Below are 15,513 nucleotides of genomic sequence, written 5' to 3'. Positions count from 1 at the left end.
CTGCTGACTTCTAGGAGAATTTTGTTCTGGACGTCAGTGACAGCGATACTTCTGTCAGTGAGTACGGTTCATGTCGTCTTTCCAACAGAAAAGAAAGGAAGTGCTTACCGCAACAGTGCCATCCTCTTCCCAGAAAGTTGATTCTCCAGGTTTGATGAATTAACTGGCAGAAGGGCCTTTTGTTTTTCTACATCCTGAAATGGAAGCAAATTCTAAAGGGCAGGTCCCCCGGCTCTTTGGCTCTGTGTACTTCCTAATGTACTCTAGGCTCCCAGAAGAACAAAGCGATTACATTTGTACTTGCAAGCACCTGAGTATCTCTGCCATAGTGAAATTACAAGATACCAGTAGGTTTCCATTGAATATAAACACTGCAAGCAGATTGGTGGAAATAGCCACTTTGGTAATGTGTGCTAGTGGCAGCAATATCAGTGGAGAAGGCTCATCTGATTTTCTCTCCTCTTGACAGCAAACAGATTAGATTTCTCTCAGATAGTCAGGAAAGGCTTTATGTTCCTTCTGCCTCTAAAATACCCTTTGAGGTCTGTAGCTCACCTGTCTTAAAAACAAACTCAGCTGTTTCCTGTATCAGTATAGGAAACTGTCCTTCATCTGAATTGTCCACCATCAAATGGGTTTTCCTGCCTTGAGCATGATTTATTTGGTTGAAATCATCAGGATTTTTGCCTGAAGAAAGAATTTAGGATCAGCAGTATTACAGTAACGTTGATGTCAGTGATTCCCAGGCTGTCTGCCAAAATACGGCGTGAAAAAGAGTAACGTGTGCAAGAAAAGTTGATTGAAACACAAAGTACTTTAAAATGGCCTGAACCAGCTCTCTCAGACTCCCAGGGGTGCATCTGCACTGGTGTTCAATGTAATACCAGCAGGGACTGAAAGTCATTCTACTAAGGCATAGTGGCTTCCCTGAGGATTTTCTTCTTCCTATCTGGTATCTGCTAAGTATAAGAGGACTTTACCAAGGCATATGCTATTGTAGAAACCTTCGAAACTGAAAATGAATACAGTAAATCAGTCACAATTGTTTGTCTAGATTTTTGAGTACTCCCTCCAGGGAATACAAGCATTGCTTTGAAGTCAACCACAGTCTCAGTGGAAATGTGGTTTGGCAGTTGAATTACCAGGATCTGAAATTCTTTGAGGTGTATTATGTGCACCTTCACCTTTTGTCCTTTTTTTCCTTCTTCTGTACAGCCCTTTTGACATTAAGGGATTCCACAGGTGAGACAAAAGTGAGGTGTAACACACACTTTTTTTTTTTTTTCCAGAAGACATGAAGAAAGGATGAGTGCACACAGGTGTATTTGTGCTCCCAATAGGAATATGCATGCAGGCAACCAGTGTTTGAAAACTCCAGTTGTGGGAGACTAAGTTAATTAGCTAAGACGTTAATGTGGGACATTGTGCTACACTGGCGCCATAATAACTGGAAAGCCTTGGGCACAAATGGCAATACATTAAGTGCGGTTAGATTTGTAACAAAATATTTCATTCATTTGAACATTCTTCTAATGCAGAGACATTTATTAAGCTCTGGTTTATGGTATCAGTAGAGAATGCTGTAGATATTCTCAAATAGTCCATATGTATCTGGATTTTATTAGGTAATGAGCACTCACTGTGGCCATAATTTTAATGGGAGTTCGCAGACAGCTCTCAGATACTAGAGAAGCATTGATATCTGAACTATTGTAAAGTTAAAATACTTGAATGCTCTTAGTCCTTTCTCAGTGCTTTAAACAGACTTTTGGAAAGCTTTTCAATAGACTTAGCTTGATACCTCCACTGGATAGGATTGTTTTTAGCCCCAAATGTATAGACCCAAGGAATAATTTTCCAGTCCTACAAGGGAATTTGACTGACTAGCTCTGAGCCCACTGAAGCAAATAGGCCAAGGGGCAACAGAACAAAGTCTGTTTCCTGAAGACTTAGTTTTTAATTGATAAGACATGAACTCCACTTGAAGCATGTCTCACAGTTTGAATGTTTAGCCTTTTTTGCAGGTGGATACTCTGGTGCCTAATATAAGGCAAATCTACAGGATGATTTTTCCTGCTGTTGGTGCGTTTATGGGATCTATATTACATGTCTGCACAAGACTGGCAAGACTTTAAATACTTCCAGGATCTCTGTTTTTCAGATTTGTTTCAGATCAGCCAAAGGATGCAATGTTATTAAAGAAACATTGTGGAGATGCTCACACAGACACCATGATCACAAAATTTTTATTTCTGTAGGAAATAACAGGATGCATAATGCATGCGTGCATATTATTATATTATACATCCCAGACTCTTCAGACTCATGCTTCTGTAGTCCTGGTAGAAATGTAAAAGTCTGTGTGCTGTTTCTGAATACACTAATTTATTTTCTCTATTATTTTCAAGCTAGAATCAGGGAATGGTGTAACAATTTTTGAAGAAAGATTTAACTGTGTAATCAATTGATTTTTTTTTTCTCCTTAAGGACAGTGTCATCATCTAGTTTCATCCTGCAAAACACTATAATGCTCATCTTAGCATAACAGAGACACAAATACATATGGTTTGATTATCTTCCGTAAAATATAGGCCCCCATTTTTGCAAGTGCTGTGGAATTGGCAGCTGAGCTTACACGGATTGGTACAAGAGACAGCCATAGTTAGGAGACCCACAGTGTTTTGCACTTCTATACAAAAGAAGGGAGCAAGGGCCTCAGATTGTTATCAGTGACATGCTGTGCTGGGTAACCACTGTTTATTTCACTTTTTTAATAAAGGAGAAAAATCATTTCCATGTGGTGAGAGGTCTAGACACAACTTAAGATTCGAATGATCTCTTGATGTCTTAAGTTAAATATAAATGATCCATAAGACCCATGTTCAGTTATATAAATACTTATGTCTCCTAAGCCTTTCTAAAAGGTGCCAGAATATTCATGCTGGTTTGGAATAGCTTCTTTTTGTGGAAAATACTGACCTACTATCAACTGTACTTTCTTATCCAACCTAAATACCAGCTGTATTGGCTATGGTAGCTGTCAGGAATTGTTTCTCTAACTGGGGAGCAAAAGGGTTCTGTGCTGAGTTACATTTTCTGTCCTTCGCTTTTGGCTGCGGAGTGCAAGATTACGGATAAGCAGTATGGATCCTCTCCATGTTGTGGGCTCTGTAGCATGCAATTTTTTGAATCATTATTTTCCTTTTAAAATCATATATTTTATTAAAACAAAATTCAATACTCTAGCATCCAACTAAAATATGTTTTGAGAATTCTTTTTAGTGCAGTGAAACTCATTAAAAATCTGGAAAGTTTACATGCTTTTTAAAAATATAGGTCTTTTTTTAATCAAATTTTCTTTGTTATATTAGATTTCACGTTATGTCCTGTTTACCACAAGTATGTCATAAATATTTGTACTGCTCACATTTGCCGTTAACTCAATAGAATGTTGAGTTTGTTAAGAAATGTAGGATTTATGGTAGTAGTAATATATTACATATAATTTGTGCAAGATAATTCTTCCAGGTCTAAACAATTAAATATTATTCAGAGTAGATCATTTAGGCTCCAACAACTTACACCCAGCTCCTATCTTTAATCACGGTAGTAGGAGGAAAAAAAATACGCATTTTTGCAGTATAGGGAGCTGATTGCATAGTTGGTGCGTTTTTCACTTAGAAACACAAGTAGTTTACAAGGGCTTTTTGTTTGGAATTAGAAACCTCTCAGCCCTGGGCTCTTGCTGAATGATTAGCTTTGATTATACTTAGCCCAGCTATTAAGTATATGAATCAGTTGCTCAAGTAAGTCACATGACATTGTTTCCATCTCCTAGTTGAAGGGCAATGCCTTTTCAGCATTGCTTTATGAACATTTCAGCATGAAAACTTCTTGCAAGTAGACTAGCATTATCAGTGGATTTTTAGTTTCTGAAACATTCTTGCAAACAAAAAATAAAATCATTTTTATGCTTACTTCCATAAAACAAATGAAAAAAGATGATATCTTCCATCAAAAGAAGTACTCTGGTTTTATTCATGTGAATTTTGAAAGTGTTTATTTGAAGCATTCAGTAGCTCAGCTGTAAGCTGCCTTTAAAAATTATGCAAGGATCTGCTTCAAACATCATAGGTTGAGGTAGTCAGTACTGTTTTATTATAAAACTTTTAAAAATCTTTTTTACCTCCCTGCTTTAGTTTATAAATTTTTGAAGGACTGTGAGCCATTCAGAAGAAATCTACTGATCGTCAGATTCACCTAGTTTGTAGTTAACTCGCTCCGCTCTTATTGCTCTTAAAACAAGATAAAGTCTTGTTTTACCTAAAGCAGAAAATTCTAGTTTGAACAGAAAAATACAAATGCAGAGGTCTTACAGGACTCATGCAGGAGTAAGTAATCTCTCCTTATTTTTATTAACAGGACTGCAGTGCTGAATATTGCTGTGTGTAACCCTTCTGTGAAGACTTAGAAGGCAAAATAGGTGTTATCTCTGCAGCTGGGAGTGCCAACTGGATGTTTTGCTGGATGTTCTCCAGTGACCTTTGAAATCCCTGCAGGGAGTGAAGGGCCCTATCTCTCATCACCCGCTGGTGGTTCCAGGAGAATCGATGCTGCCCCATCAGCCTGCCACGTGTTCAGCCTGGCAGTGAAATCACTCTGCGGCAGGGTCACCGTGCTGCAGATGGGAATTTCAGCACGGTATTCGAACCTGTGAACATAAGCAACTTCCTAGGTCTCTTTGTGCTGCAGTTATTCTGAGTAGAGTCAGGAGGAATCCTGACTGATCCAAGAAGTATCACTATTATTGGCTTTAAACTGATAAGGAAACTGCAATCATTTTCAAGCCGAGATTGCCTCTGACTGATTTGCTTCCGCTGTGTTTCTGCTGTTTCCCATGTACTGGCTGTTTCTTTGATCAGCGGTTAGGAGTCTCTTGTGACCTCCCCTGCTAACTCTAAGAACTTTCCAAAGCTTCCTTGTGACTCCCTTCCCTCTTGGAGCCTTTGACATTTTTCATTACGTTTAGTAGGCCAACTCCTGCTTAGATTACTCATGCCAGTAATCCCTGGGTTGGTAGTGGGATAATTAGAGAAAGTTGAACAGCAAGGTCAAACTTTCAGGTACAAGACAGCCTCCACTCTGAGCGTTAGAACTGCTTTCTATTTGTGTAGATTCCATGTTTCACAAAACCTGACATTTTAAAATATGAGCTAAATCTGGCCCCCAAACCCTTCTGTCATTGAAGTCAAACTCTTTATGACACTAGTAATTGATGGGTTGCACCAAAGGTGTATTATTTTGGAGTCTCCACCTCCTAGCACTTTATTCCATAGATAGTTTGAGCATGGCAAGTTTGCAGACTAAGAATCAAAAAATATGACCTACAGGATAGTGAGACTATCTCATTGTGTCACTTGTGAATCACACAATAACTTGAATGTAAGGGAAATGGTAATGCAAAAAGCTCATTAGATCCCTGAGTTCTCTAATGAACCTTGTGCATTTTTCATCCAGCTGAAGTTCCCAACACAGTCAGAGATGTACTTCTGTGTGAAGTGCTAGCCTAAAGCTTTCAATCTCTGCTATGCTACAGAATGTAACTTTTTACCACATTTCTACTCTTCAGATCAATTTAGATTCCTGAACTAATCTCATCCCAAGAAGAGTATGTAGAGTAGATTTAGACTGTTGCCAGCAGGTTGAGGGAGGTGATCCTGCCCCTCTCCTCAGCCCTGGGGAGGCCTCATCTCGAGTGCTGTGTCCAGTTCAGGGCTCCCCAGTACGAGAGAGACATGGAGCTGCTGGAGAGAGTCCAGTGCAGGGCTACAAAGATGATCAGAGGGCTGGAGCATCTGCCCCGTGAGGAACGGCTGCGGGAGCTGGGCCTCTTCAGCCTGCGGCAGAGAAGACTGGGGGGGATCTTATCAATGTGAGTAAGTATCTGAAGGGAGAGTGTCGAGGGGATGGGCAAACTCTTTTCTCTTGTCCCAAGTGACAGGACAAGAGGCAACGGGCAGAAATTGAAGCACAGGAAGTTCTGTTTGAACGTGAGGGGGGATATCTTCACTGTGGGAGTGACAGAGCGCTGGAACAGGTTGCTCAGAGAGGTGGTGGAGTCTCCTTCTCTGGAGGTATTTAAGGCCCGCCTGGATGCAACCCTGTCTACCATGCTCTAGGTGACCCTGCTGAGCAGGGAGGTTGGACTAGATGATCTCCAGAGGTCCCTTCCAACCTTACTGATTCTATGATTTGGAGAGGAGCACTAGATCCATGTCAGGGGCTAAGTTTTGTGGCAGGATGTGTCACAAGTTAAAATACATAATTAAGAAATTGCATGAACTTATTTTTGCAAGCTGGTCTTCCTCTTCCTTTCTTGTGCTTTACTTCTCACTTCTCATATCTTGTTCTTTTGATTGTAAATTCTTCGTGTAGCAAAGGATCTTTTGCTATACTTCTGGAAAGTTTGTAGCATGTTTTTTTTTGTGTGTGTGTGTGTATATTTTTTTTTTTTTTTTTTTTTTTTTTTTTGCAGATACCCCCAAGATCATGTCTGCAGTGCAAACAAGGACTGCTTAGGATGATAAAGCCTAAGCCATGCTGTACCATCTTTTTAAAAAAAAAAAAAAAAAAAATCTTTGAGGTCCATAAATAGTTGTATTTAAGTCAGTGGTAAGGTTCTTCATTATTTCAGCGGCCTTCCCAAAATTTATTAACTCAGCTTTGCAAATATACCTTCTGAAAACCAGAAGATTGGAGATTGACTTTTTGATCTCCTTGCCTGTTGCCAAAGTTGTGGTTACCCCAGTAAACTACCTATTACATTAAAAACATATGTATGAATACTGCTACAGGATGACTGCATAAATGTTTTTGAAGTATTAATGCCAAATCAAAGCACGTGTAATAGACAAATGGGTATTTTTTTTCCTGTGATTCAGTGTCACAGTGCTATGTTCGTGGAGATATGCTCTAGGACAGTTAGCAATATTTGTTCAGCTTTAGCTGCTACTTAATACTGCAAATGAGTATTTGTAGGAGGAGCTGATAGTCGTAACACACTTTTGACATCAGAATGACTTGTATGAGTGAGGGGATGCTATTGTTCTAAATAGCAGGATTTCCTTAAATAATGATGCTAACTCAGATGTAGATTCCAGTTGGCTTTATGCATGACAAGCATAAAGATACCTGTCTGTGTTATGTCTATGGTATGTATTTCATTTTAGGTGCAGTTCTGGGGCATTTGCAGTTGTGAGCCTAAGTTCCCTACACAGCTCATGTGACATCTAAGTTAAAGGCCTGAATTCAGAGTTAACTGCATGCAAATGCAGGTAGGGAGCTATGTTTCCATTTTCTGGATTTACCAGCAGATTAAATCTCCTTTTTGGGATTATATCATGGATGATATGATGAGAAGTAGGTAGCCATATACTCGTAGCTGCAATCTTTAGAGAGTATTTGGGAACACTCTGCCCCTAAAAGCAGAGTTGGGAACTGAGTCAGGAGTGTGTTGTTAACTGCCCTATTACTGTTCTGCTGTGCAGTTTTTCTGTTAGCTAAGGGTCTGAACCAGTTCCTACACAGATCAGGGAGAGTCTTCATGCTCAATTCAGCGGGGTAGAGGCAGGATCTATAAAAATAAGCTGTATTTTCTATATGTTTCCTTAAGCCACACGATGGCAAAATCAAAGGGAAAAGAATGACATTTTCTTGGCAATTCACTTCAGAAATAAATGTATTTCAAGGTAAAAGGTAATTTAAATTTTTCATCAAAAAATGTAGAAATAGCAAGGAAGTGTGAAAAATAAAAGTATTTCAAATATAGGGAAGCAGCAGTGGGATTTTTGGACACTGGTTGTGATACTAGCTCGGGACATGGAAGGCCGAAATTCCTTACTTTGCCACTTCTTTCCTGTGTGGCCTTGGCAACTCATTCAGTTTCCCAGCTCTCTAGCTGTAAAACAGAAAGTAGCAACAGTGCTCCATCTCCCAGGAAGATGCAAGTGTGAATGAATTAACGATTGTCAGCTATTCATGGTGAGAAAAACCATTAACATTTGCAAGATAGAAAATGGAAAAATAAATTCAAGTGGGAAAGAAGGCAAGTCTGATGTAAAAGACTAGAGAGTGAATGGATGATTTGTGGATAGACCAAATATTGAGCATGGGGATGATTGATACATATTAATAGGAGAACTCTATTACATGATTGGAGGAAGTCTTGAGGCAAAAGTGACAGTCTAATAGAAAGAAAACAGTAGGATGAGAGATGAGGAGCAAAATTGTCACATACTTTTTCCTGGTATTTCAGCAGTACCTTCTTTGGGATAGAACTTAATCCAATATCTGAAAAGCACTCATAATACTCTGGGCACCATGAGTATAATCATTGAAATATGAGACTAACTATAAAAGAGAAACTATGTATTTAGTGGCTCATTAACTATGTAAAAAAAAATGGGGACAGGTAAACCACTTGCAGTTTCATAGCCTGATCATACATAATTGCAGGTGACAAGCTGGAAACAGGTTGAGTTATGAGCCCCACTTCGAAAGGAAGTGAGCAGTAGTCAGGCAGAAGAAAGTGAAAAGATGCTCCCAGTCAACTAGCATAGTAATTGCAAATGACTGAGCTCTCAGGAGCCAGAAGTGAGTAAAGCACAAGGACAGCACAGGTTGAGGACATAGCCATAGAGACCCTGAAGACAAGGGGAATGGTAAGAAAAGAGAAGAAAAAGATAGCTTAATTTAAGGTTTTTCACCCCTGGAGTTTTAAGCATTGCTTCTCCAAAGGAGAAAAACCATAATGATAAGTAATTTAATTATCTGTCATTGGACATACTTCGCACATCATAAACAGTAATCAATCACCAGCTGCCTTTCCCAGCTAAAGGGAAGGTTGCCTTTACTTGTCACACCATGCTGCATACTGATCTACGGGCCTCCAAGGAGACTGGCTTTGGCACATAAAGACTCTTCCTTTGAAAATTGTCATGGTGTGGCAGCTTTTGCAGGTACAGGATCGTGTTTCCCCTCCCTGGGGCAGGAAGTACAGGAAAGGGGAGAAGTTTGTGTTTTATTACAGCACAAGACGTAAGATGGTAGGTTGCCAGCTCTTTATTCACACAGAAAACTACTGCCCCATCCCTGCCTGCTCCCCTGGTGTGTTCACGGCACCGTGCTCTCCCCAGCTGAGGATATTGTCCCCCTGTCATTCCCTGGGGCAGCTGTACTGTTCTTCCTGCTCCATAGTGCCCATCTCTGCTCTTGGCCAACTCTGTACCCTTTTCTCCGCTCCCTCCCCAGGTGGGAGAGAGGAGGGGCTGGGCTGGGCTGGCAATCACCCCAAAAAGAGCTTTGCCCGCAGACAAGGCATTCTGGAGCTTTGTCATTAGCAATGAAATATTCTAATTTAACAAGGCAGTAAAATAATTGGATAATGGAACTCTGATTCCTACCTGTGTCATATTCTATACATACTTCCAAACCCTTGGATCAAAAAGCAGGGTCCTATACTACCCACTCAGTATTTAAAGCCAGCCTGCATATTATAGCTGCACGCACGAGGGAACTCCTTTTGCAGCCTACAGGAGTCAAAGGCCTGAGAACAAGATAAGAGCTGAGTCCGGGGGAAGTGAGTGGGAATTCAGTGTTCTGGTGCTATTAAAAACACCAACAATCACAACATTAACTTTTATAAAGCAAATATGATTTTCTTTTCTATTTCCTTCCCTACTAACAGAAACCAGTACAACTGACTTTGTATAAATGACTTTCAGTGCTGTTCAGAATTTTGGAGCAGCTTTTCTAATCCCTCCCTAGTTTATAGCTACTAGAGGCAACATCTACTTTGAGATGGAAGAATAGCACCCTCAAGAGTTGACAGCGGTGCTGCTTCAGGGATCCATAATGTACAATGGACATCCTTCCTCTTTTAGTTGAATTAACTTCCCGACGCACTGAACTGAAGCAACAAGATAAATTCTTTCTTGGTGTTAAATCTGAAATATTTGGTATCAGTCACTGTTGATATGAATGTGGAAATACACATTTGTATCTGTCTGAGAGATTATCAGCTTTTAGATGTTTTAGTTGCCGTAGAAGAAGGAGAGACAAAAAAACAAAAAAGGATTATGAATGATCTTATTTGTCTAAGTCTGGAAGTCTCATTTTATACCATATTAAAACAATATGAGCAGGAATTTATGTTTTCATGTAAAAAGAGATGATTTAAAAGTTCTTAACTTAGATAAAAGGGGTCTATGTAAAAAATACTGAGCAAACCAGTCCTTAAATTGTAGGGACTTGTTTGTTAATTACAGTAATTAGGAATGGAATCTGATCCTAAACTTTCTGATTTACTTTGGATTTCTTTTAACGTGTGTTTAGGCCTTAATTTCAAAATGATTATAAAATGTGAGAGTGTTTTTAAGACTACAGAGGAGTAGGTATTGTTAAGTGACACACAGTTATGTGTTTCTGTTATTTTGCACGACACTGACCTTTTATTTTAAACGCGTATGGTCTACTCCTGTTTCTGCTGACTTTAGAGGCAGATAAGGTCTTTAAAAGCTTTAGAGTAAAACTGAATCACCAGCCAGTGTTTCAGAAGATAGTGTCTCCCAGTAGGCAAGATCCAGGCAAAGCTCTGGATTTGTCCCTGTTCTATGAATGGGATTGCTTGAATAAAACAAGCAGAATTCAGTCAGATGCAGCTGGGAGATTTTACTGTAGACTCTGAAGCATCTGAAATTTGTTTCTGTCACAGACTTGAGGATTTTCTTCTGTACAGAGTTGTTACTGGTGTATTGATTGTGCTCAAGTTCAGGAATTGCTTAAGTCTTGAAACCAACAACTACAATTTTAGAAAATACAGAATTTATAAATTACTTTTTTTCCATTCATACTGAAAAGTGAAAACCATATATTCTGTAAATTTGTATTTTTCCCTGCTGTTGTTACAGAATCCATTCTCCTGATAGGATACTAGATTGCAACAAGGCTATCTGAATCTACTGGCCCTGCTTTTTGCTCCTGAAACGGAGATTCACATGTACAGTATGTCGTACAAAAAAATGGGTTCATTGTACGTTGTAATTTTGTTTCCTGGTTAAGACTTTGTCATTTATTATTAATTGCAAGGAATGTGTCAAACCCTCTCGGAGCAAGCAATTTACTGTGTCACAAGTTTCTGGCTTACTAGGACATCCAGGACTAAGAATTACAACCCTTTCTCCTTTTCTTTTTTTCCTTTTTTCTTTTCCCCTCAGACATCACAATGTTTGAATCTTTTCCTCTGCAGATCTTCCTCTAGGAAATTAAGCTGCACCTGGGCCAGCTCTTTTGGCATGTCCTTTCCCTGTGCCAGTTTCAAAGCAAGCTTCTGGACCAGCAAGAGCTGAATGCCTGGGCGGCTTCCTAAGGCGCACCTGGAAGACAAGCAAAGGCCACACAGGGAAGATGGATAGATCCATCTGCTGCGCAGACTGCCAGGGAGAGCAGCAAGAGGAAATGCTGTGCATCTGTACCCCTCCCTGGCTGAAGCGTGAAACTCGGGCTCTTAAGAAGTCCGTGGCTTTACACAGGAGCTGCTGCAGGAACGTCTCTCCTGGGGGAGAAGTCGCGGCGGCTGGGAGGTGCGGGTCCTCTTTGCAGTCGGCGGTGCGGGAACATCGCTCTCTCCAAAGCGGGCAGGAAGCGGCGGCCGGGACGGCAAGCACTGCCTCCGCGGCGGCGCCGCGCTCCCTGGCTGCTGTCCCGCGGCCGCCGGCTTCGGCGCGGGTCGGGACCGCGGCCGTGCGCTGCGGGGGGAGATGTCGGTCCGTGCCGCTCGCGGGGCGCGGCGGCAGCTCCGGCCGCGCAGCCGGCGCCCCTCGGCCCGCCGGGGGCCCGGGACGGGCTTTTGCCTCCGCGCCCAGCCGGGGCGGGCGGCAGCCGGGGCCGAAACACGAACCCGCGCAGGCGGCAGCCGGGCCCGGGCCCGAGCCCGAGCCCGCGCCGCGCCGCCGGGGTGCCGCGGGACGCCCGCCGGGGAGAAGGCGCCCTCCGTCCCCAGGCGAGCACGGCGGGGCCCCGGCTCCGGGCTGGTCAAATATTTGCAAGCAAGCGCGGGCCATGGTGGACTTCGGGACTTTCTCCCCAGCTAAGCCGGGGATTTGCCGGGTCTGGGAGCGGGCGCTGGAAGCGAGCTTGGGGGGCCGCGCTGGGCGCTGCGCGGCGCTAAGACCCGGCTGCGCGGCGGTCAAAGGTTCCCAGCAGGAGGTTGGACACTAGAGGGCGATCCCCGGTCCCGCGGCGGGGGGGGTATATATACGGCACGCAGGACCGCGGCGACCCACTAGCAACGGGGCAGGCAGGCAGCGAGCGGGCTGGGCCGGGGGACGGGCTGCGGGCTGCGGGCGCGCCGAGCCGAGCCGAGCCGAGCCCGGCCGCGCCGCGCCGCGGTGCCGCTCGCCGCCGGGGGCCGCGCGGCGCCGCGGGCTTGGCAGAGCCGCCGCCGCCCCGTCCGAAACCTGGATTGCAGGAGCCCTTCACCATGCCCGGCGCGCTGTAGGTGCTTCATGGAGCAAGCCAACTTCTACGAGGTGGACTCGCGGCCCCCGATGAGCAGCGGCCAGCACCACCCGCTCCAGACTCCCCTGCCCGGCAGCGCCTACAGCTACAGAGAGGCTCCCTCGGCGGCGGCACCTGCTGCGGGCGGCGCGGAGCTCGGCGACATCTGCGAGAACGAGAACTCCATCGACATCAGCGCCTACATCGACCCGGCCGCCTTCAACGACGAGTTCCTGGCCGACCTCTTCCAGCACAGCAAGCAGCAGGAGAAAGCCAAGGCCATCCTGGCTGGGGATTTCGACTTCCACAGCATGCATGGGGCCGGCGCCGCCGCCTCGGCGCCGGGGCACCAGCAGCAGCACCACCAGCAGCCGCTCTTCGGCTGCGTGGCCGGCTACATGGACGGCAAGCTGGACCCGCTCTACGAGCGCATCGCGGCGCCGGGCTTGCGGCCGCTGGTGATTAAGCAGGAGCCCCGCGAGGAGGAGGAGGTCAAGTCGGCGGCCCTGTCGGCCCTCTACCCCCACCACGCCGCGCAGCAGCACCCCTCGCACCTGCAGTACCAGATCGCGCACTGCGCGCAGACCACCATGCACCTCCAGCCCGGGCACCCCACGCCGCCCCCCACGCCCGTGCCCAGCCCGCACCACCCGCACCACCCGCACCCCCCGGGCGGCCTGCCCGCCGCCGCCGGCGCCCTCAAGCTGCTGCCCGCCGACCACCGGAGCAAATCGAAAAAGACAGTGGACAAGAACAGCAACGAGTACCGGGTGCGCCGGGAGCGCAACAACATCGCGGTGCGCAAGAGCCGCGACAAGGCCAAGCAGCGCAACGTGGAGACGCAGCAGAAGGTGCTGGAGCTCACCACCGACAACGAGCGGCTGCGCAAGCGGGTGGAGCAGCTCAGCCGCGAGCTGGAGACTCTGCGCGGCATCTTCCGGCAGCTGCCCGAGAGCTCCCTGGTGAAGGCCATGGGCAGCTGCGCCTAGCGCGGCCGCGCCGCGCCGCTCCGCGCCCCGCGCCGCGCCGCGCCGCGCCGTGCCGCGCCGCGCCGTGCCGCGCCGCGGGGGCTCTTCTTCCTCGCTGTCCTCTTTTGTTTTCCTTCGGAACAGTGAACGACCGGTAGCAGAAGCCAGGCAGCTGTACTAGTATTCAAAGGTTTGTGCCTTAGGGATGACACACGAATAAGCTGAAAAACTTGGTGGGTTTTATAAGGAGAAGGGCGAAGGGAAGGAAAAAAAGAAAAAACCCACGTGTCTACACAGGGTAAAAAAATAATAATAAGTAATAATAATAATAATAATAAAGCACACATAGCAACCCACGTTGTGCCTTAAAAGCTGGCTGCAGGAGCTTGGGGGCTGTCTGCTCCCCGCAGCCCGGCAGGGTGGAGGGAGAAGGGCGAGGGGTGCGTGGCGGGGGGGTCCCGGCCGGGCGGCCAGGGCCTCCCTGCGCGGCGGCCTGCAGGCGAGGGGGCGTCGCGGGGCGCCCGCGGACGCGCCAGGCGGACGCCGCTGTTGGGAGCGCCAAGGCCCAGGAGAGCTGATGGGCTGCTGCCAGGACTGTCGCCAGCAGGCTGCGTGCCCCTCCGGGAGCCCCCTTCCCTCCCCACGGCGCCCGGGACCGCCGGCCAGCGCTCGAGCAATGGACAGCCTGGGGCTGCGAGGGAGCGCGGCGACGTCCGTCCGTCCGTCCGAAGGCAGAGCAGCAGTGTCTTGTACTGTATGTCGTGACATGGCGAAGCACAAATGAATAAATACCTACTGATGCGGGTATTTACTATGAACTTTCAGTGTATTTTGCTTTATTCCAGGACATTGAGCTCCTCTCCAAGTCTCTGTCTGTCCAAGCTGTGCCTCATGTAATGTGAAAGCCTTTCCGTGTATACTAGCTACACTTTATTTTTATTGCATTACTTAGATCTTTGCCATCACACGACTTTCTTATCTGGTGACAGAGACTGTGCCCTTGTGCTGCAATGTTATTTTATTATTCGTATGGGTGGGAGCGAGTGTGCGTTGCCTTCTCCGTGAGGGATGGGCTGGCTCCGGAGCCCTGGGTGCAGGGAGCAGGCCGGGCCTCGGCCCGGTGCAGCAGGCCCACGGCCGCGGCGCAGCGGGCCCCGCGCAGCGCCCTGCACCTTTGGACTCTGGAGCTTCCCCCGGGCCGGGAGAGAAAAATAAACAGACAGCACGTCCCCTGGCAGAGCACCGGTGACCAAGCGGTGCTCCTCTCCAGTGCTACAGCTGCACAAAAACTGTCAGTCTGGATGCGCCCTGGTGGGAGAGAAGTGCACGGTGCAGTTATTTGAATGTGTGATGCCCGGGATGCAGTGCTGTGTGTGTGCAAAGCGTGCATGGGGGTGCGTGCGGGCGGGTATGTACACGTACATGTATATGCACGCGCACTGGTGGGGTTTTTTGAATTTGGGGGGGGGGGGGAACCGCATATAAAGTCTGTCGAAGCCCTGGTTGCATTCATAAATAAACAGCATATATTCCACCGCGACCGCCCGCCTCCCGCTGTGCTTCCCGTGCTCTGCCTGCGCGGCGCCGGGCGCGCGCGGACCGCGCTGCCGCCCGCCCGCGCCGCCCTCCGCGCCGGGGCAGCGGCGCGCGTGGGGCCTCGCGGCGGCGGCGCCCGCTCGCCGCGGACACGGGCGCTCCCCGCCGCGCCGCTCCTGCCTCCGCGCTCGCTGCCTGCGGCCGGGGCCGGGGCCGGGGCCGGGGCCGGGGCCGGGGCCGGGGCCGGGGCCGGGGGAGGCGGCGCCGCGGCCGGCGGCGATAGGGCGCGCGGGGCCGGGCCGGGCCGGGCCGCGCGGGGCGGCCCAGAGCGGCCCCCGCCGCCGCCCCGGGCTCTGACCCGCAGGAGGTGTCGGGGCTGCTGGCGGCTGCGGCGGGGGCTGCGCGCCCCGGCTGGCCGCGAGGACAGAGCTCGCGTGGGCCTCGGGGGCGGGTC

The 15,513-nt window shown here is 47.3% G+C and overlaps 1 protein-coding gene across 1 annotated transcript; it reads left to right on the top strand.

Moving 5' to 3' along the window:
- The first annotated feature begins 12,512 nt into the window (after nucleotides 1-12,512).
- CEBPA (CCAAT enhancer binding protein alpha) lies at nucleotides 12,513-13,544 on the top strand. The gene has a single exon (XM_062586546.1). It carries the CDS (start codon nucleotides 12,564-12,566, stop codon nucleotides 13,542-13,544), a length of 981 nt encoding a protein of 326 aa, XP_062442530.1. The 5' UTR covers nucleotides 12,513-12,563.
- Nucleotides 13,545-15,513: the final 1,969 nt, after the last annotated feature.

Source organism: Rhea pennata, chromosome 13 (genome assembly GCF_028389875.1).
Source record: "Rhea pennata isolate bPtePen1 chromosome 13, bPtePen1.pri, whole genome shotgun sequence".
NCBI lineage: Eukaryota > Metazoa > Chordata > Aves > Rheiformes > Rheidae > Rhea > Rhea pennata.
This window is presented reverse-complemented; position numbering and strand designations above follow the sequence as displayed.

Excerpts from the sequence above, each read along its gene's own strand:
- CEBPA (XM_062586546.1), top strand. The coding sequence starts at position 12,564 with ATGGAGCAAGCCAACTTCTACGAGGTGGACTCGCGGCCCCCGATGAGC.